Source organism: Mirounga leonina, unplaced genomic scaffold (genome assembly GCF_011800145.1).
Source record: "Mirounga leonina isolate KUSES-001 unplaced genomic scaffold, KU_Mleo_1.0 Mir_101595, whole genome shotgun sequence".
NCBI classification, from domain to species: domain Eukaryota; kingdom Metazoa; phylum Chordata; class Mammalia; order Carnivora; family Phocidae; genus Mirounga; species Mirounga leonina.
In genome coordinates this window covers 637475-658772 of record NW_023270158.1, presented here as the reverse complement: position 1 = coordinate 658772, position 21298 = coordinate 637475, and the positions used below count along the sequence as shown (strand labels likewise).

At 37.4% G+C, this 21298-nt stretch overlaps 1 protein-coding gene across 2 annotated transcripts in view; it reads right to left on the bottom strand.

Annotated features, from left to right (window-relative positions):
• The window catches only part of GLRA2 (glycine receptor alpha 2), a 176611-nt gene extending 160068 nt beyond the window's left edge, over positions 1-16543 (bottom strand). For both annotated transcript variants that reach the window (XM_034999666.1, XM_034999675.1), the window contains exons 1-2: positions 16476-16543; positions 14182-14315 (exon numbers count right to left, since the gene is read on the bottom strand). In XM_034999666.1, coding sequence (XP_034855557.1) covers positions 14182-14315; positions 16476-16543 — 202 coding nt within the window. The remainder of the gene's footprint in view (positions 1-14181; positions 14316-16475) is intronic.
• Positions 16544-21298: the final 4755 nt, after the last annotated feature.

The following is a 21298-nucleotide window of genomic DNA, read 5'->3' as shown; positions in this document are numbered from 1 at the left end:
ACAATATTGATTCTCCACCCAGGTTCCTTGGGTCCCATTTATCATTTTGTGCCTCTTACCTCAGTGTGCTTTCGCTTCCAGTAGCCAAAACTTGTGCCCTTTCACAGAGGACTGTCCTGGGGCTACGGGAGGTCACGTGAAAAGAAATAGACGCATTTGGGAAATTTACTCTCCCCACCCACCTATGTACACGCTGAGGGCAGTCTTTACTCAGTAACTGACAGAGGGGAATATGAAAAGCCTCCTGCTCTCTTGCCTCCAGTCAGGAGAACCCCGGGATACAGCTTACACTGAAGTTTCCCCGGAAACCCTGGGGATCAGGTTGACCCCGCCCTCTGTTGGACTTTGCCTGAGATCACACCCATACTGGGTTTCCTCCCGTTCTTTTCTGATTTTATCGCTCTCCTACGTGTCTCTCCTGCTCACTTATCCTTAATAAATTACTTGCACACAGGGTCTGCTTCTCAGAAATCTAACCTCAGATAGATGTAGTCAAAAATCTAACTATGAAGATCTCTATAAGCCATGCGCAGGTGTATAAAGAAATGATAAGTCCCAGGAGAATTTCAAGAGTCATGAGAGGCCTAGAACATCGAGGATACTAGTATTTTGAGCTCTGCATTCCCTTGGGTGACAGCTCAGCTTGCTTTTCCTGTGCATTCAGATAAAGATATAGCCAATCAGGCACCCCAGAGCAGCTGCACTATGAATTTTCTAAAAAAAGTATAGGAGTTTATTTCTGATCTTAGCTTGCCTTTAGAATCTTTTTATTATCCATTCTCTACTTCTTTGCCTTCTTTGCACCTGCCACATCACCCCTCAGCAGTAAATAACTTTTTTCAAAGGTGTCATTTTGCAATTTATATGGCATATTTCACGATGTCACTGATGGACACTTTGTTAGTACCTTCAACTGTGTTGCTCTATCACTGAAGCAGATAATTTATTCTGACATTTATATAAAACGTTAGACACTGAGGGATACTTGCTCACTGGAGACTTTACATATGCACAGTTTATTATGGCACATATTGTTAGCACCTGGGTCCAGATTTTTATATAATAGTTTTCTTTTAATGTGTAGAGGAATGAGAAAGGTCCCATGGTGGAGGACTCATAACTCAATCATGGAAGCTTCATGTGTCAATCCACTTCCGCCATGCTCCACAAAGTTTCCTTCACCTAAGCTATTTTGCTGTTAACTGTACATTGGCACCTCTTAAATGAACTCAGTTGGGGTGAGTGGGTGCTATGGAAGACTCCAGGGGCCCTATGCAAACCCGGTTTCAAAAGTAGGCAGGAAATAAAAAATGTGTGTGTAATTATGCTGTTTGCAGAGTCTGTTTGACAAGTAGAAATGTGGAATTTTTTCTTTGGAATAACTGTGTTCTCTTGCTGAGGAAATCCTTTTTTTAATTTTTATTTTTATTTTTTTTTTAAGATTTTATTTATTTATTCATGAGAGACAGAGAGAGAGAGAGAGGCAGAGGGAGAAGCAGGCTCCCAAGGAGCAGGGAGCCCGATGTGGGACTCGATCCCAGGACGCTGGGATCATGACCTGAGCCGAAGGCAGACGCTTAACCATCTGAGCCACCCAGGTGCCCGGAAATCCTTTTTTTTAATGAGATTTAGGATATTTGCCCCAAGTCACAAATTCATACACTTTGCTGAAAGCACAGCATTTTATAAACTTGGTTGGCATCAGATCTATGGAACAGGAAGCCACCTGCTGGGTTTTAAGTGGGAATATTTGTTCAGAAGATTTGAATAAAGGATGAGCTTAAATGAGGCATATGTGCCTAATAAACAAATGTGAATATTGGAAATGTAGGTAGTACTTGGGGGGAAATAAAAGGAACACATATCCCAAAATGTGGGTAATTCCTCCTATTTTTGGACAGCTGGAAAAAAATAGGCCTGCTAATATAGGATTAATTTGGTAAGGATTAGGTTGAGTATGCTGCTGGCCGCAGAGTAGTCATTAACTCCAGAAAATGAAATAGGGATATTCCAGAGAAAATAAATACTGAATAGTGTAGCAACTTTGTTAACAAGCTATGATCTCAAATTTTAGAAGAAGCAGAGTGGCATTTTATCTATCAAAAATCCTCCTGAAAAAAATGGAAATTTTGGTGCCAGTTTTCCTATTTACGAGGCCTGGCATTGGGCCTATGTGACATTTCCTTTCAAAGAGGCATGATCTCTTCTTAAATTTTTATATTTTGGGAAGATACTATATACTTCATTTTGAAAGCAAATCTCAGAATCCTGGAGAAAATGTTATCTTCTTGTTCGTATTCCCTGACTTCTGTAACTAAGGATTCAGCCAAAGCCATCTCCTCATCCCTTAATATCTAATGCCACTGTCTGCCTCCTAGAAATGGAGAAGCAGCAATGACATCAGGAGCAAATGATAGCAAGGAATTTGAGCCAGGCACCCAGGCTATATAAAACAAAATTTAACGACAGAGTAAGCAAACTGTGTGTAGGTTAAATAACTTTGTTAATCTTCACTTGGTTCCTCTCCAAGGTGCCGTATATCTAAGACTGCCAACCCCCAATCACCAGAAAAGCTTAAAAATTGGTATCGCATTATCTGTGGGTTGTACACTGGAATGTTAGCAACACTAATGCCATCACTGTGGATACCTTGAAGCAGTGTTTCAAATAAAGGACTAGTCTCATACAGAATGTGTAGTGGCTCCATTATCAATATATCTTCACCTACTGTATGAAATAAGTGACATGGATCAGGAGCCATTGGTTAAATCTAAGGTAGCTTTAATATTTCCCACCCCCTACTTTGTTCTCTATATTCTCCTAAGATCCTGGAGTAAGAAACAGGAAGAAAAAAATCATACTGGGTTATTTAACAAACTCTCTCAGAGAAAGAATGGGGGAAGAACTAGTAATAAAGTAGTGATTTAGTGATTATTTCAAAGACGTTTCTTTCTGCATCATCTTTATTGAAAACAATTTTCAATAGTTTTTCCTGGGAATTTACATATCTAAGTATGAAACATGATTAATTTTGAGAAGACTAACTTAGAATGTATTTTATTGCTAATAAACGAAGACCTTGGTTGTAAATCTACACAAGTTATTTAAGATAAATCTTGCATAATTTCAATTTGTTAAATGAGGGGGTTTTTTTTAGTATGGATTCAAATTTGAAAAATTTCATTTCAAAGAGGTGATGGGGGAAAAATTCTAAACAAACAGTTGGATGGAAATTGTACAACCAGAAGATTTATCCATCTTGGAAAACTGCCTGAAAGAGAAGATGGCGATCCAAAAGGAAATTCTTCATACAGGCATGAAACCTTGTCAGAGCCTGCTGAAGAAATGTCTTCAGTTCAAGGTTAAAGGCCACTTGTTTAAATATGTATTGGTTATTCAGCATTCAAGAATCTTAAAGACTAAAACAGAAGATTATTATCAGATCAAAGTATTTGGCTGTATTGACTGATGTCTTTTCTTTTGTCTTCAATGTTTGTTTTTTCAAAATGCCACTGTTTGCTCATTTATTCATGTAAATGAAGCAGGAGATAAATAGCTTGCAATAATATTTTAACTTGTACAGTAATTCTCTTGTGGCATCGGAATGCTAATGTTGACCATGTATCAAAATGAAAGCCACATTTACTGAATGCAGGGGCATTCTCACTCTTACGGATATTATCTTTCCAGCAGAGCATCATAGGTTTCTCATCATCATCATCATCATCAATTTTCAGGGCAAAAAAAAATTGTTTAGATTTATGGATTTTACCAAGACCACATTTTCCAAAGTGTATTCCATGAAATACTGGTTCCCTAGAATGTTACTCATTTAAGAAATCCATGATCAAATAAGTATAGGATAAGCGCCTATGTAAAAAAGTTTTAAAAATATTTATTTGTGTATTTTTACTGCAGGTTTTCTCTAAACTTTTAATATGCTAATGAATATTGGAACTCTCTCAGAGGTTGTTTTATAGAATTTCCCATTCTTATTTTCCATTTTTCCATTTTAAACCTTTTATCTGGGAACATTTCGTAGGATTAATGTTTTGAGAAATATTTTTGACCAGTTGCTGAACTAAAGAAACGTGGCAGCTACTTTTCCCAGAAGCAGCCTCTATACATGAATTTGCTACCTCTAAACTGAAAGCAAGACAAAATTGTAAATGGCTGATTTCTTCAGTAATCCCCTCATAAGTTTCCCGAGTCTTCACATAGAATAATGATCATCCTTGAAATATTGGGAGTTGAAATAAGATATGGGAAACTGAAAAAAAGCTGGACAGAATTAATATTTCTCAGATGAAAGACCAATTCCCTAGGAAAATTGGATGTATCCAAGTTCTTCTGTGGGTGAATTAATAATTCATAAAAGCACATACCCCAGAATTTTAATTTAGAATATAAAAACCAGGGACTATCAAAGTTGGAAGTGACATAGACATCTTGGCCCAAATTCTTTATTTTTAGAGATGATAAAAATGAATCCTAGAAAGGTTAGGTGGCATGCTCCAGGTTACAGCTGACAAAACTAGAGTTCAAACCAGGCCTCATGAGTCTCAGTTTAGATTTTTTTTTCTCCTGTGCTATTCCCCACCCCACCCCCCCAGCCTTTATTTGGTAAGGCAATCCCTGGTACACAGTATCTTGGGAAAAATACTACAAGAAAGATATAGGGACAAAATTTTCTCATTCTGGTCCTGCAGTGCTTAAACTTCGAGGACTTATGAATTTGTTCAAGTGAGTATTTTAAGATCCCATCATTCAGCAGTTCTGGAAAGGTAGAGCTGGAGAAGTGTGGGGCCCAGGTATGTGCCTTTTTAACAGGACTCAGGTGGCTCTGGAGCAGGTGTTCTGAAAAGCGTGGTTTAAGAAAGACATCTGGTTGGTTGCTCATTTGGTTTAGTATTAAATCCTAAATCCTTTGCCTTCACATAGTCTATACAATGCTGAAGTACTAAAACCAGAGTTAATTCAAAGGAAAAAGTAAAATCTAAGAATTCCATTGTGAGCATTGCACAGTGTATTTATAAATTATCCTGAATCACATCATCTAACGAGTTGCTACAGTGTGGTTTGCCAAATGTGTGTATCATTCACTTTTCAGAGACTGAGTTTCAAAGCTAAATATATTGACCCCTTGATCCTGAATATATTTTTGGGCAAAGAATGCTTTTCCTAAGAGAAAGCCTGATAAAAGAAATCTCAACTGCCTTCTTAGACACGAAGTGGTTCTTAGAAATCAACATTTTGAAGTATTTAAATGTAAATAAATCAGGGAACAGTAGATTATATTATCATCTATATACACTTGGGTTTTAAAAATGAAAGAAAAATTATGTGGCAAAGTGGTTCTGAGATTTTCCTCAAGTAGCAGAATTGCCATGATAAGTAGCTGTATTTCAGGTGCAGTAATCAAACCACCAAGGAGTGGAAAACAAGCAACTGTTCCTTCAGCCTTGCCATTTCTTTGAAATGCACACTACTGTGGCACCTGGGTGGCTCAGTCGTTAAGCGTCTGCCTTCGGCTCATGTCATGATCCCAGGGTCCTGGGATCGAGCCCCGCATCAGGCTCCCTACTCCGCGGGAAGCCTGCTTCTCCCTCTCCCACTCCCCCTGCTTGTGTTCCCTCTCTCACTGTGTCTCTCTCTGTCAAATAAATAAACAAAATCTTAAAAAAAAAAAAAAAAGAAATGCACACTACTCTGCTCCTGGTCTTCATGCTCTTCTAACCTCCACCCAATCTCTTATTCTTCTCTCTACAGCTCTATGTAGAACAGAAGAGCACAGAGGGAAAAAATATGTCTCAGAAATGCTGCCCCAAAGAGACTTGGCCTTAAGTCTTGTGCTCAAATCTAAGCCCACAACACATCCCAGCATAAGGAGCCTGGAGGGGATTGCCATGGGGCAAGCACAACAATACAGTATTGGAAAACATATAAACATATTAAATAGCCAGGAAACTATATTATTTTCATATACTCCACAGAAAACTCTTTCACTCTCTCTCTGTCTCCCTGTCTCTCTCTGTCTCTCTCTCTCTCTCACACACACACACACACACACACACCAGTCCACTGGTTGTGTCTCTTTCAGTTGTCTGTTTAGGAGAAGGAACTATCACCTTACATTATCTTCCTCTCTCTTCTCCGCCTTTGGAGGTATCATTTACTGTTGGGATAATTTATCCAAACAACATCCCTCTCTCACTTCCCTTCTTTCCCAAGACTGATCAAGGAAGGCTTACTAAACTGATTATCAGTTTTGGAGATGTCTGCTCCACCACCTGAAGGTTGACGGATGGCTTTGCTCCTCTGTTGGCTCTGTGTTGATTATCTTCCATTTCCCGCCCAGAGACACTCTCTTCTCTTTCCTGTTCTTCTCTGTTCCTTGGGAAACTGACCTTTTGGGTTTGCATCTTTGAGCTCCCTTGCCCTCTGACTTCTAGTTGGATTGGCCAATGAGAGACTCCCACAAGAAAATGAAATACAGGAGGAAAGTGAGGTCAGAATATTTATTCTCTAGCTTTCTCCTGCTAGGACAGTACAGATTGACTACATTGCTCCACAGATCTCATTAGGTGGCCTGTCTATATAGCCACATTCTCTACTTTCTGGTAACCACTCCCCCCACCCCTTCCCTCTTCAGGTCTATTGTTGATAGTCCTGGAGTACTACACTCTCCTTTTGCGAGAGTGTATTACTCTCTCACACCCCATTGGAGTGTGCCATTTCTTTCCTGCAGAGGTCCTGGATGTTACAGCATTCAATTTACAAATTATATTCCAGTTTTTAGTGAGGTGAGAACTGACATTTAAAAGCTTAAATTTTGTTTACCACTGTATACTTAGCAAGTAACATGGCACCTGGCACATAGTAACTACTCACTATTTAAGAGGAACAAACAAATGAATTGTGTGTTTAGACTCCAATATAAAGATGTAAAACTATTACATGGAATTTTTTTTGTGCCCACATAGATGCTCCCTTGCCACAGATTTATTCTATTGCTTTGAAAATGCATGGGCAGGTGTAGCTTATTTTTCCTCAAGAAAATAAGCCCCCCTCCCATTAGAAAAAAAAGAAGAAATCGAAAACAAAACTTAGGGGATTCCTAGGTGGCTCAGTCGGTTAAGTGTCTGCCTTCAGCTCAGGTGATGATCCCAGGATCCTGGGATTGAGCCCCGCATCAGGCTCCCTGCTCAACGGGGAGCCTGCTCCCCCTGCTTCTGTTCTCTCTGTCTGTCAAATAAATAAATAAAATCTTTTTTTAAAAAAAAGCAAACAAAACTTAGGCAGTCACATTTGTGATAACTGCCTATTGACTTTCCATATTTTGACTTGATCCAGGATTTTCTTTTGCCCTCTTGGATAAATGTGTTAAGAAAACAGAGACACCTTTTGGTATACTCATGTTCATAAGGAAATGGTGGGTACACAAGCTAGGGCATGAGTCCAAGGCAGTGCCCAGCTTTCCTCTTTTACTTGCCCCATGACCACACTTGGTTGGCTAGCCAGACTAGACTCCAAGAGAGTAACCCAGTGGCTTTATTTTTAAATGTCCTGCTCACTTAAGAATACCACTTAGAGACCTATTCCTTTTGTGCAGGTCCTTCCTTTAGTGCATTTCACTGGCGAAAAATGTCTGCAATCACTCACAAGTGTCCAGAGTAGCCCTTTCAAGAAAGAAGTCAATGAGCAAATGCTGTGTGCCACAGTCAGGACAGCCTCATAGGTGTTAACTCCAAAGAGAACCCAGAACACTTCCAAAGACCTTGTTGTTATGAGGCTTGATCAACTATATTTCCATTTTTAAGACCGTATTGCAAACATGTATCCAACACACCAAGAAAAATATTCAACACCACTAAGAACAAACAAATGATGATTTTTTTCTCTCTCTCTCTCTAAACCTGATCACCCTAACTAGACACATTCTGATGTCCACTCATTAAGGACCAGGATACCCTGATATCAATGCTGTTACCTTTTTTAAAAAAACGAAGTCTCAGATTATCAGTAAAATGTACTGACTTGTCCTTCAAGATGGACAAGCAAGCACTATAGAATTTAGGATAAAATGTTTAGGCTCTTTCAGTAATGAAAATTAAGGATACGAAGTTACCTGGACTCAACCAAGGAGCAATGCAATACATTCTCAAAAACGAAATTATGGGCCTCCATTTCTATTGCTCTTAACCTGCCATGTTGTAGAGACCAAATGTTCTCTTCAAAATGCTTATTGTAAAATAAGAAATCAATTCTGCATGCTTGTGCAGTGACCCTTGAAAGTGCAGTAACTGGACAAGGACATACATAAGAAATGACAGTCATATATCTTCAGTTAAATTTAGGGTCCTTCTTTCTAGGACTAAGTAAAATTGGTTCTTTCTTTTACTCAGTTCATTTAAAAATGAGTCCCAGAAAATAATCAGGGATGGGATTTGAATGAATAAAGATAATTCCTTCCCACAAATGGCTCCCTCTTTGTTTCATATTTAGGAATATGAAATAACTCTTTCAGGTTGGAAATCTTCCCACCAATCGAATAAAAGGAGAACCAGCTGAGACACATGGCGTCTATGTTCTGATTAGTGCAGCAGAACTCTAAGGTACTAGAACTTCTCTGACTTGTTTTTTTTTTTAATATTTTATTTATTTATTTGACAGAGAGAGAGAGAGAGAGCACAAGTAGGGGGGGCAGCAGAGAGAGAGGGAGAAGCAGGCTCACCAACCAGGGAGCCCGATACAGGGCTCAATCCCAGAACCCTGGGATCATGACCTGAGCCGAAGGCAGACGCTTAATGACTGAGCCACCCAGGCGCCCCTCTGACTTTTTTTTTTACCATTAAAAAAAATCAAGCAATTATAAGGCCCCAACCACCATAAAGGGTTAGCTTTGACAATATATCATCAGTGTCAGTTACAAAAGAGAAATGAAGGGGCGCCTGGGTGGCTCAGTTGGTTAAGCGACTGCCTTCGGCTCAGGTCATGATCCTGGAGTCCCGGGATGGAGTCCCACATCAGGCTTCCTGCTCGGCGGGGAGTCTGCTTCTCCCTCTGACCCTCCCCCCTCTCATGCGCATGCGCTCTCTCTCTCTCTCTCTCATTCTCTCTCTCAAATAAATAAAATCTTTTAAAAAAGCAAAAACAAAAGAGAAATGAGGGACTAGTAATAATTTAAATTATTTGCAATAAACTTAATAGTTAAAAACAAACTATTCAGATGCATGATCTCATTTGATGCTCAGAACAACTCAGATGAAATGGGCAAAGGCAAAAGAAAACCTAAAGCATGGAGAGGTGAACATACCTTTTCTCAAAAAGGACATGAACTTGGGTTTTCTGAATCCATGTCTAGGACTCTTTCCACTATACTACTCTGTCATCATGGAATGGAAAACATATACTTTGCCAGAGTCTATTAGAATATTAGATGTCTCCTTCCTGATGTCACCTCAAATCCCAGATAAGCATCTTGTAGGCCCATAGTAGCAGCCTAGTATATACAAATGTGTTGGTTGGTGTTCATAAAGCAGAGAAAAGCTAAATTGTGACACAGCCAATGGATTTCAGATGTTCAAAAATCTTCATCAATGTCATTTCTGAACAAAACTGTCATATATAAATTTCCCTTTGTTACCTCCAGCCTTTCATTTCAATAATACTTTTCCCCCTTTTATCTCCTATTGTCTTGTTCTAAAATGGCTGCACTCTTTCTGTAACTTCCTGCACTCAAGTCAAATACTTCTGATACTTGCAAGCATTCTGTTCTTTTTCTCAGAATCCATAGTAACATCCGATGCCCACATCTACCAGGGTGATCAAAGAAATGATCATGCTGGGGCTGCATTATCACTAACTGTGAGAATCACCCTTTCCAAATGTCCCTGCTGGACATTTGTGCTCAAGCCACCCCCTACAGGGATTGGCAAGCACAACATTTGAGCTTGAGTTCCACTTGGCCACAGACAATAAATAGAATTTCCAAGGGGAGAAAACTGAACCTCTAGTTTTTTTGAAAGTGGATCTATTTCTACTTGTATCTGAAACACCTCTTGAGCTGATAACTCCTTAGAAAATGAAGGAAACCATATTGCATGCAAATGTAGGTTTTAATGTCACACATCACACTTTCAAATTTAGGTCTCCAGACATAGAAAAAAATTAGTGTGCATGGCATGCATAAAGAAGTGGAGTGAATAATTATCTCCTGGCATTATCCATTCCAGATTATATTCCAAAATGAATGCTATAGTGGAATGTATTTATTCACATTGGGATGAAACTTAGGATATAACTCTAAGTTAATTTTATTTTCAAAGAAAATTTCATTAAAATAGATAAAGGCTTTGTTTCAAAGAGACAGAATTGGAACTAATGCACTTTGCCCAGGTTTGAGCATTTCATTTGGCCTCCTTAAAAGCTTAATGTTTAAAGTGGCATTCTCAAGATACAATAACACTGACAAAGGAATATCTGATAGAATGATGGAGTAACACCATGATAAATCGACTGACAATGAGACAAATCACCCAAGTGGGGAAAGTGGCCCCTCTGTTGACATAGAATCAATATTTGCCATGGTTTCAGAACCAGGTAATTGTGAATGGACATAGCTTGTGTTTTCATCTGAACTGAAGATTTTGAAAACTTATGTTTTGACAAGTTCCGACCCAGGTCTCTATGGATCTTACAGATGGAATGCAATTGGCAACTCTGACTCATGACTTTGTTTATACACTTGTGCTTCTGCACATCAGAAAAGCTATTTTTTTTCCCTGTAGTTTCTAAGAATGGCTCTCAATTACAGAGCCTAAGTCTGATTCATTTCTGGTCCCCTTTTCTAGCTTACGTCCATTTTTCTTCTTGTATATGTGTCCATTATGACATCTTTCAGAGTCCATCAGAGATATGGAATAGACATGAAATATTTTACTGACTTGAAAGTATGCAGGAAAGATTCCTTCCAATAAGAAAAATTATGCATATGCATTTCCTTTTCCCTTGCCAGTGTATGGCAGCAAGGAAAACAGAGAACTAATATTTAATAAGACATCTAGAAAAGCCATTTCCTTTACCTCAACAGCCCATATTTCACTCTTGCTTTTATTTTTGTGGCCAGATCTTGCCCTTCTGTCTTCTTATTAATTATTATTGTTGTTGTTTTCAACATCATCATGATGTTTATTGTTATCATAGCAATTTGTTTTTTTAGCATTTACAGTGTGCCTGTCACTATTCCAGATACAGTCACATTTCCCAATCACCCTTCATTTCTACCTACTATATAAAATTTCTCATTGGTACATTGCTAATCAACTATACTAAGTTACAGTAAGTACTATAGTGTTCTTCCTAGTATCCTCACTGTTACAAGTTCCTTATTATCTCTTTTATTTCTTTCTCCTCAGCTCAGCTAAGATCATCTCTGCTAGTCACTGTGACCACTGGTTGGTTCCTCAAAAGTTCCTACCCTCAATTTCTACTACAGCTAATTGGAAGCACTAATCTTCATAACTGATCTACATTTTCCTCTATATCTTGTTCCTTATTTCCTCATTCTGGAGAAAAGAATGACTTCGTTTCCCTACATTGTGTATGTGTACATATTTGTGTGTGTGTGTGTGTGTGTGTGTAAATATATATAACGCTCTCTCTCTCTCTCTCTCTCTCTATATATATATATATATAGAACTCTCTCTATATATATATCCCTGCCTTCTCAGATGCAGTGTTGGGTGGGTTGATAAAACATAAATATGCAAAAGAACCATATTAGACATATAAAGTTTCATGGGAATACCTAGGAGTTAAAATTATTTTACTCTAAAATAATGGGGAATGTTTTACATCCAGGAAGAGCTAAGATTCACTGAATAAAGAGAATTGTGGGAGCTGTTAGGTAATTAATCTGATATAAATGGTTCATGTAAATAAAATTTATGAAAGAGGATCAGGGTTCATTGATGTGGAGAGTTAAAAGGAGTGGGAGACAAAACTCAGTGAAGTCCATTAATGTTCAAGTCTTAAAGGATATCTACCCCATTTCCCTTTTATAAGTCTTTAAAACATCCTGTGCTCAGGTCTTTAAGTGGTGGAAAGATCTCAAAAACATGGCCATGCTTTCCTATACTTGATATTCTCTCCATTTATTTATCCTTTAGAATCATGGGAAATGTCATCTCCAAAGGGTGACATCCCCAGAAGAACCAGAAAAAAAGCTGTGTGAAAATGATTGCTCATTCTATGTGGTCATTTAAAGTAGCAATGGCAACATGGATGTTTGTTTTATTACTCTGCATTTTTCTCCCCTTTTGAAACGTGACTTCTAGAATATAATGAATAATAGCTGCTATTAAATAAGACGCTCATAAACTTGAAACAATTTTCCATCTCTGGGCCTTCTCTATGAAACCTCCCATGAATAGCTTAATAGGAAATCATCTCTTCATTTGTTGGAATCCTGTAGCATTTTTTCTGTACTTCTTAATGTTACTTAACTACTTAACTATTTCTGTCTCATAATGTATATTAATTTATAACTATTCATGTAACATCTACTCTCCCCATTAAAATTTTTGACAGTAACACTCAAACCTGTTTCCTCTCTCAACTTTCCAGTGCATGCAGTAGTTGGTATTTCCCATATAGTTCAGACTCAGAAGTTATTGAATGACTAAGTGAATAAATATAGGAATGAGTGGTCCCATTGAAAGCTCATTCTCAACTTGTTACTCATAAGATTTTATTTCAAATGTTGACTTCCAAAGCAATGATCAAAAAATTAGTATGAAATAGGATGAGCATGAAAATTGTTTTCAGGAAAATTGAGCTTTGAACTTAGATCTGTTGTTTCTTTTGAAAATACTCTATAAATCAGATATACTTGTTTTGTCAAAATTATGACATAGCTCTTTATAAAATGTGCCCTTAGCTGGGTATATTCAGAGGTGTAGCATTTAAAGAAGAAATGAATCTAAAATTTAGTTTTCATGCTCATATTTGCAAATAATAAAAATTATTCAAAACTCAAGGAAAGCAATCTAATTAAATCGCTAATAAGCAAAATCAAAGCAATGGAATTACAACATAATATCTAGAATATTATAGGATTCTTCTTTTATAAAATATTATAAACACTCCACAATGCATTATGTTAAATTACAAGATAAAATGCAATTGTCATTTAAAATATGTATTTAAAAACTAAACCATCAAAAATAATTCATTCATTAATAATTGGTTTTTATTTCATATAAAAATAAACCAAATAGATAAAAAGTAATTTCTACAGATGATTAATTACATCTTTATAACATTAAATAAACAAAAACATCAAACTTTTTGGTTTTTTCTAATTGAACAAAGAAAGTATCCACCATCTTTGACATGTGCACTTTACAATTCTATGATCTTTGTTAATTTTAGATAAACAATTTCAAATAAACAATTAAAATGTTTAAACAAAAAGAAACCAAAAATTTCTGATATTTTCAATTAGAGTCTCTTGCCACAATGTTGAAAAATGAGAGAGGCCTGAAAGTGTGTAAAATGGCATGTTTTATATTGAGATTTAAACTTCACTTTGAGAGTAGGTATTCAAAACGAAAACCAAAGATTTTGAATAATCATTGAATCCTGTATGAATCCTGGTAGGCACTCATATAAGTCAAATCCATCATTTACTCTTGGATTCATTTCTAGTCACACTCCCACTTAAGATAAAATAAGGAATGTAGCAATAATCTCTGATATTAGTTTTCTTTGTGGAATAGAATACAAATGAGGAAAGTTTTCAAAAGTGGCAAACAATATATAAAATTCAAACTATTAAATTGGCTAGCTCAAAAGAATGCCAAAATGAAATGAATACTATACTATTTTATAATAAAAAGCCCTTAAAACTTATTTCAGATTATTCAAACATCTAGATTTCCCACAGGCTTAATATAAATTTAAATGGGGGGCGCCTGGGTGGCTCAGATGGTTAAGCGTCTGCCTTTGGCTCAGGTCATGATCCCAGGGTCCTGGGATCGAGTCCCGCATCGGGCTCCTTGCTAGGCAGGGAGCCTGCTTCTCCCTCTGCCTCTGCCTCTCTCTCTCTCTCTGACTCTCATGAATAAATAAATAAAAAAACAAAAAACAAAAAAATATATAAATTTAAATGGAACCTACCTTTAAAATTTGGCCTGATTCTTGCATCGTATCCTGATGTCCTTCCCATTAATTTGTCCAAGAAATCTGAAGGCGATAGGGTCTGTGAAGGCTGTTTTCCAGACCTGGAGTCATGGTCTTTGCAGAAAGCCGTCCTAAACACATCATTAACTTTTTTAGCAACAATTCCATTCTCATTGCCTGAGAACTAAGGCTCACAGAATGTTTGACATTATGTTTTGTTAATATACATGATAGTAAGAATAAAAAGAAAATTACAAACTCTTTGGTCAACTTCTGAATTTGTACATTCTCTAAAGTTAACTTTAAATGATGAGAGTTAGAAATCCTGAGTCATATCTCCCATATGTCCAAACTGTAGCCATAAAGATGTTTAAGATGATACAACATGCATAGCTTATGTTGTAGATTTTATGGACATATAGTTAAAGCTGTTTCTTTCTAGACTCGTCAGAGAAATGAAGATGATAATTTCTAAAATGTGATTGTCTTAAAATTATTCCCCCATGACTCTTAAACAATTCTTCCAGCATTTTAGCCCTTAATATAAGTCCTCTACTTTTTATTAGAAATATATAATACAATGGGCAGAACAAAGTAAACAGTGAACTAATTATTCCATTGCTTATTTTCTCACCTGCTAGATTGTATTCCTGCTGTCAACTATTAATAATTTTCAATGCATTGCCTAAAAGAAAAGCTTCACGTGGAAATTTAACTTCATTCTAAAATAGGTCAATAATGAGTGTGTCTGTACTTCTATTACCTTATCAGATGTTATTTATATATTAGCATTTAAATTGTTCACTCTCCAGTAAAGTATTCATGAAAAAGAACTTCTAAATAATTTTCTTTTCTGCATTATCAAAAACACTAAATGTTGACTGGAAAATTTCTCATACTTTCATTTTCCTTAAAGGACTTATAAAAAGAGCCTATTTGGTTTGTAGTGAAATGAATTCTTTCACAATATACATAGTGGTTGACTGAATGTCTATTTCTTCGCTAAAGCATAATATTTTATAAGCTTTGTTTTTAGTAGTTTAACAAATAATCTTGTTAATTCTATCACTGAGAAAACACCACATTTTTGCCAGTTTTTCAAGGTAGTATTAAATGCAAAGTATTAAGTGCAAAGAGAATTTAAACATTTGGTAGGAGTTAAAAATTGATACAATTATCTAAAAATACTCACATTCCCATATGCAGATTCATCTGATTAATCAAGTATTATTTATGATGGTGGTGGTGGTGGTAATGAAGGTGATGATGATGATGATGGTGATGATGCTTCTAATGAAACCCAGCCTATAGTTTTTCTTAATCATAGTAGGTGTGAACCTGAAAGGAACATAGTGGGTTTTCCCAGTACTCATAACATTAGCTATATGTTCCATTTCTCTTGGTTCTGTGAAAAAATACCATAAAACGTGGTGAAAATTAAATGAGGAGTCCTACACTTTGTTGTATGAACATCTCCTGTCTCTATGCTGTCTTGGAACCTCTGCCATTAGGATGGCTATTTCACTTACTGGTAATCATCTGATACTTTGAAGTATAAACTGATTTGATAATTTATAAACTAGGTAGAAAATGCACACATGAAATAATGATTTCCCACTTATTTTAATTATGCATAGCCCATTTCTCATACACAGATAAATACAAAGATGTCATATTAACTAAATTTTGGTAGTCATTCAGTTTCCAAATATACTGAGCAATGGAACATAGTGGTAAAATGAGATTTTAAATATTTTTGATGTTTCAAGAAATTTCCTGAATTGTAGTGCTCATAGTCTGCATCTAGTTGCTGAAACACAATAGAAGTTTCAAGTTGACTAAGAATTAGGGTTCTTTTATATTTTATATAAAATGAGCATGCTTCTTGTAAATTAATCCAATCACTTCCACCATATGAGAAGCATTGCATCCAATAATCATTTTAAATGACTTTCAGAAGAACTTGAAAGCCAAAAAAAAAAAAAAATCATCATTATATAGAAATGTAAAGAGCATGCAACTCATTAGACTTCCTTAATATCACATTGCCTGTGAAAATGTGTGGAAATGCAGAGTGGGGTTATGGATCATAAAACTTGCCTTTGTGAAAATTTACCACCCTCCCACCATAATTACGCCTTTTAAAAGAACAAAAGAAATCTAACTCTCCTCTATAAAATTAAAATAATATGGTCCAGGGCATAGAAAAATAGATAAAAAAATGTATGACACGTTCTCTTTCAAACAGTTTTCATGGGGAAAATATCAGCATGCAAAGTCGTTTCACCTACCTGAAGTGGTTTGTCTCTAAGAAAAATGCAAACAAGGCTGTCAAAATGTTCACTAGCTGCCGGTTCATTCCTGTTTCTGTGATGCTTGTGGAAAATATCCCCGAAATGATTCCAGAAAAAAGCTAGGACAAAGTATCTATTTATTGTCCAGATTCGAAATCTGGCAGGAATCTAGTTTCCTTGAAAATCAAAAAGAGATTTGGGTTTGTACAGTTTGCTGAGAAAAAACAAAAAGTGCCAGTCCTAGGCATCATGGTCAGGTCAAACCGGGGCTCAGGACCATCAGCTAACCAAGGAAAGACAAAGCCTTAGAACTGATGGATTCCCCAGCTGCTTTTCCCGAATAATAAAAACGCCGCTACCTTAATCGCATCACCATGCAAAGGGGGCTGGTGACAATGCCATGCTGGAAGTCGGGTTGCTGTGGCTTTTGTTTTATGTCCTTTCTGTTTAGCAAATCCCTTTTCTCTAGAAAATGTTCTCTTTTTAAAAGAAGTTGTAAATGAGAGAGAAGAAAGGACTCTGAGCGCTGAAGTGGGCACGGGGGAAGAGGGCAAAATTGCTGAGATCCTGTGCTGGAATGAGAGCTACAGAAAGAGATGGGAGACGTGATCTTACCCAGCCTATAAATTTCAGCACTCGGACAGCTCCTAGCTCTGAAGTGCGCATGTTTCCTTTTTCAGTCGCTTGGGGCGGGGGTCGGGGAGAGGCATTCAAGAGGGGACAAGCCTGATGTTCAAAGGCAAAGAGTGGCTTGCTGTTCAGGGAAAGGGTGCTAAAGGGGGGTGTGGTGACAATCAGGGGAGAGCAGAGGTCAGGGTAGACGAGGAGGGTGAAGGAGGTTAGGGTCTGACCCCTAGAAATGCGAGTCTGTCGGTGGGTGGGCGGAACGGGAGTTTAAAGCAGAAAAGGGAATCCGGTTAAGGAGTGGGAAAGGGAAATTGGGGGAAGCAGAAAACAGAATCCGGAGTACTGAAATTATAATAGGGGAGTGGGTAGTTCACTCCTTGTCAGTGGAACCTAGAGGCAAAAGAGGAGTCCTGTGCTGAAGAGGAAGGGACATTCTCTTGACATAGACAAGTCCGTGCGCAGAAAAAGGTTCATGAGGATCAATAATTTAATTTAGAAGCCCTTTATGCCTTCCTCTCCCCTTGAGTGTTTTCGTTTGATTTTAGCCGCCTGCTCCCAAAGGATCGCTACCTCTCTACTAGGGAAAGTCTCTTCCGCTGAGCTTTCTTCAGTGGCTCAAAATCCTTGGGCATCCTATTCAAGTCAATTTGTAGAGGAGTAAAAATACAATAGGCCAGCAGGGGGCAGTAGCAATCTTTTTCTGCCCTGATTAAAGGTTAGAGTAGGGCTTCATGTAAGAAACAGAAAGGAAGGGTGCGACTGAGGGTTGAGTTTTCATCTGTCCATTCCAGATGTTAATCACCAGGGAGATCCATGCAATAAAGTGTAGATGTTCTCCTAAACTGGCTAAAGAGACAGAAAATAGTGAACGTTTATAAATCCTATACAAAAGCATGACAGGTAATCTTGTTTCAAAGTAAATTTACAAATATTATTATTACTAAAAGAGGAAAAGTAAATAGTTCAATGCAAATAATTAGCAGCTTCTGGTAAGGGGAAATGAAAAATACGTGTTCTACCATGAGTTGGGTGAGTAACCTACTATTTGCCTGTAAAATATATCTTGTTAGTCACCTAGGCACTCTACTGCAGGTCTTAATTTTAAAACAAAATGATTAGTTTTTAGTCCATAAATGACTAATCTGCCCTTGGATTAATTAAATACCATAGCAGAGTAACAAAAGATTCTATATTTTTAAAAAGTAGATTCTGAAAAAAAAATTACTAAGTTCTTTTTACCTTTTAATGTTAATATAAATCACCTGAGCATCCTGTTAAAATGCATATTCTGATCTAGTAGGTCTGAGGTGGTGCCTTAGATTCTGCATTTCTAACAAATTCCTAGCTGAGGTTGATGCTGCTGGTCCACCGATCTCACTTTGAGTAGAAACAGTCTATATGACCTTTTATCAGATTTCTGTCCTACCAAGACAGTGAGAATATAGGAACCTCTCTTTAGATGAAAAGCAGCAAGTGCCCAAGCATTCTGCTTACATACAAAATCAATTATTTGGATGTGTTTTTTTAGCTCTCAAAGCCCAGAAAAGGTGATTCAATTTAAAAGGAAAATAGTATAGTGTAGCGTGAGACATCCCTGGACTGCAGCTTCGAAGCTGTTCACTTCCAAATTCATCCACATGGAAACTCTAGACCTGATTTTATCCCTGCAGTCCTGACCCAAAAAATAAAACCAATTCTTGGAAATATATTTCTTCAATTGATGCTATGGAAAAATCATATAAGAATTTTTTGTGCTCAAGATTCTTTTCAAAAGAAAAAATATATATGTAAATGTAGAAGAGAATGATTTGTCCCAAGTTTGTTTGAGGCTGTAATGATGCTTAAAGTAACACGGTCTTTGCAAATCATTTCTTTCAATGGCAGAGTCTTTTTATTAACCAGGAGTGAGGTGAGTAGGGAAACCTAAGACAAAGAGAGGCTCTGACCAGCAGCATGAAATCACAGCATTTACTATTTTAAAGTTGGAAGGGACTTTAAAGAGGATCTAGTCTAGCCTCCTCATTTTTAAAAGATTTTTTATTATATTATTTTTATTATTTGAGAGAGAGAGAGAGCGTGTGCGCGCATGAGCAGGGTGAAGGGCAGAGGGAGAAGCAGACTCCCCACTGAGCAGGGAGCCCGATGCGATGCGGGACTCGATCCCGGGACTCCAGGATCATGACCTAAGCTGAAGGCGGACCGCTTAACCAACTGAGACAGCCAGGCATCCTAGCCTCCTCATTTTACTTTTCAGCTCTTTCCAATTTGGATTCCAGCTCTATCAATCCACAGAAACAGCTCTAAATCTTACAATGAATTCCTTGTAACTAAGGCCAAAGGATATTTTTCTGTTGTCATAGTACTTGACATTTCCATGGCCCTGAACATTATTGGTCTCTTTTCCCTTCTTTTTTAAAAATTAGTTTTATTTTATTGTGGTAACAACACTTAACATGAGATCTATTCTCTCAACAGATTCTTAAGTGTGCAATACAATATTGTTAACTGTAGGCACAATGTTGTACAGTGGATCTCTAGAACTTATTCATCTTGCATCACTGTAACTTTATACCCATTGATTAGCAACTCCCCCACTTCCCCCCTCTTCTCCGTCCCTAGCAACCACCATTCTGCTCTCTTGAAGCAACTTCCTCCCTTGACTTTGTGACGCAGTGTACTCCTAGCTTGCCTCCATTCTGTCTTCTTGGCAGGCATATCCTACTCTACCTGGCTTATAAAAGTAAGATTCTTTTTTTTTTTTAAGATTTTATTTATTTATTTGACAGAGAAAGACACAGCGAGAGAGGGAACACAAGCAGGAGTGGGGGAGGGAGAAGCAGACTCCCTGCCGAGCAGGGAGCCCGATGCGGGACTCGATCCAGGGACTCCAGGATCATGACCTGAGCCGAAGGCAGTCGCTTAACTAACTGAGCCACCCAGGCGCCCCTAAAAGTTAGATTCTTAAAGGCAATATTCTAGGTTCTCTCTTCTTCTCATACTATACTCTCTTAGACAATATTTTGCACATCCATGCCTTTTATTACCCTCATACACAGATGGCATGCAAATATATATATTTCTATCCAGACCTGTACATCCAATTGCTTCCTAAACAATTCCTGCTGGATGTCTCAAAGGCTCCTCAAATTCCCCATGTCAAAATCAAACTTTTAATACTTCCTCTAAATACATTCCTTTTCTACTGTGCCTGTTTCATTGTTGCCAACCAAAAGCCAAGGTCATCTCTAAGACTCCCTCTCCATCACCCACCATATTTAGTTCTTCACCAACCCCTATTGATTTCATCACTCCTATGTTTCCAAAATCTGTCCACTTTTCTCCATATCAACTTCCACAACCCCAGTTGAGCATTCCTTATCTCTTCTTTGTATTGTAGCAATAGTTACCTTACTGTCTATCTGAACCAACAGCTGATCCTCCTCCACCTCATTCTATACACTCTAACCAGAGTGGTTGTTTAAAAATCAAAATTTGATTATATCACACCCCCTGAATAACACTATGACTTTCCGTTGATCTTTGGGTAGAACAAAAAAACTACATAACGTGATCTAATAGTTCCACGTGGTCTGGCCCATGCCTACATTGTCCTTCATCTTGTCCCCTACTCATCTCATTTCTCCCCCTATAGCTATATTGGTGTCTTTTTAGTCCCTCATGCTTTCCATATTGCTTAATCCCAAGGAATGTGTATGCCTCCCATTTTGTCCTGTTAATATCAACTTGTTTTTCAAATCTCTGCCCAAATGTTATTTCCTCAAAAAGACCTTCCCTGACCTGTCAACTCTCCCTACGATAGTCTTCCTTAGTACTCAGCAACTCTGAGTCAAAGAGCTTGTATTTTTATGTATACATATGTATGATTAATTACTTAAGTGATGAGCTTTGTAATGGACAGGGACAGCATCTGTATTAGACCATCATTGTATCCTCATACATTCACTGATAATGATAATAATCACAATGGTTTTGATGATGATTAGGATACAATTTTTAAAATGCATCCAGAAGTGCTGCTTAAACAAAACAATATATTTAAATATGTATAGTTTTGTCAAAAATTGTCACAGGGAATTAACAAATGAAGAACTATGATTATTTGAAAGGAAACCAAGCTCAGTGGCTCATGAGTCTATAGCATGAGATGAAAATACAAGTAAGAGACTAGGAAT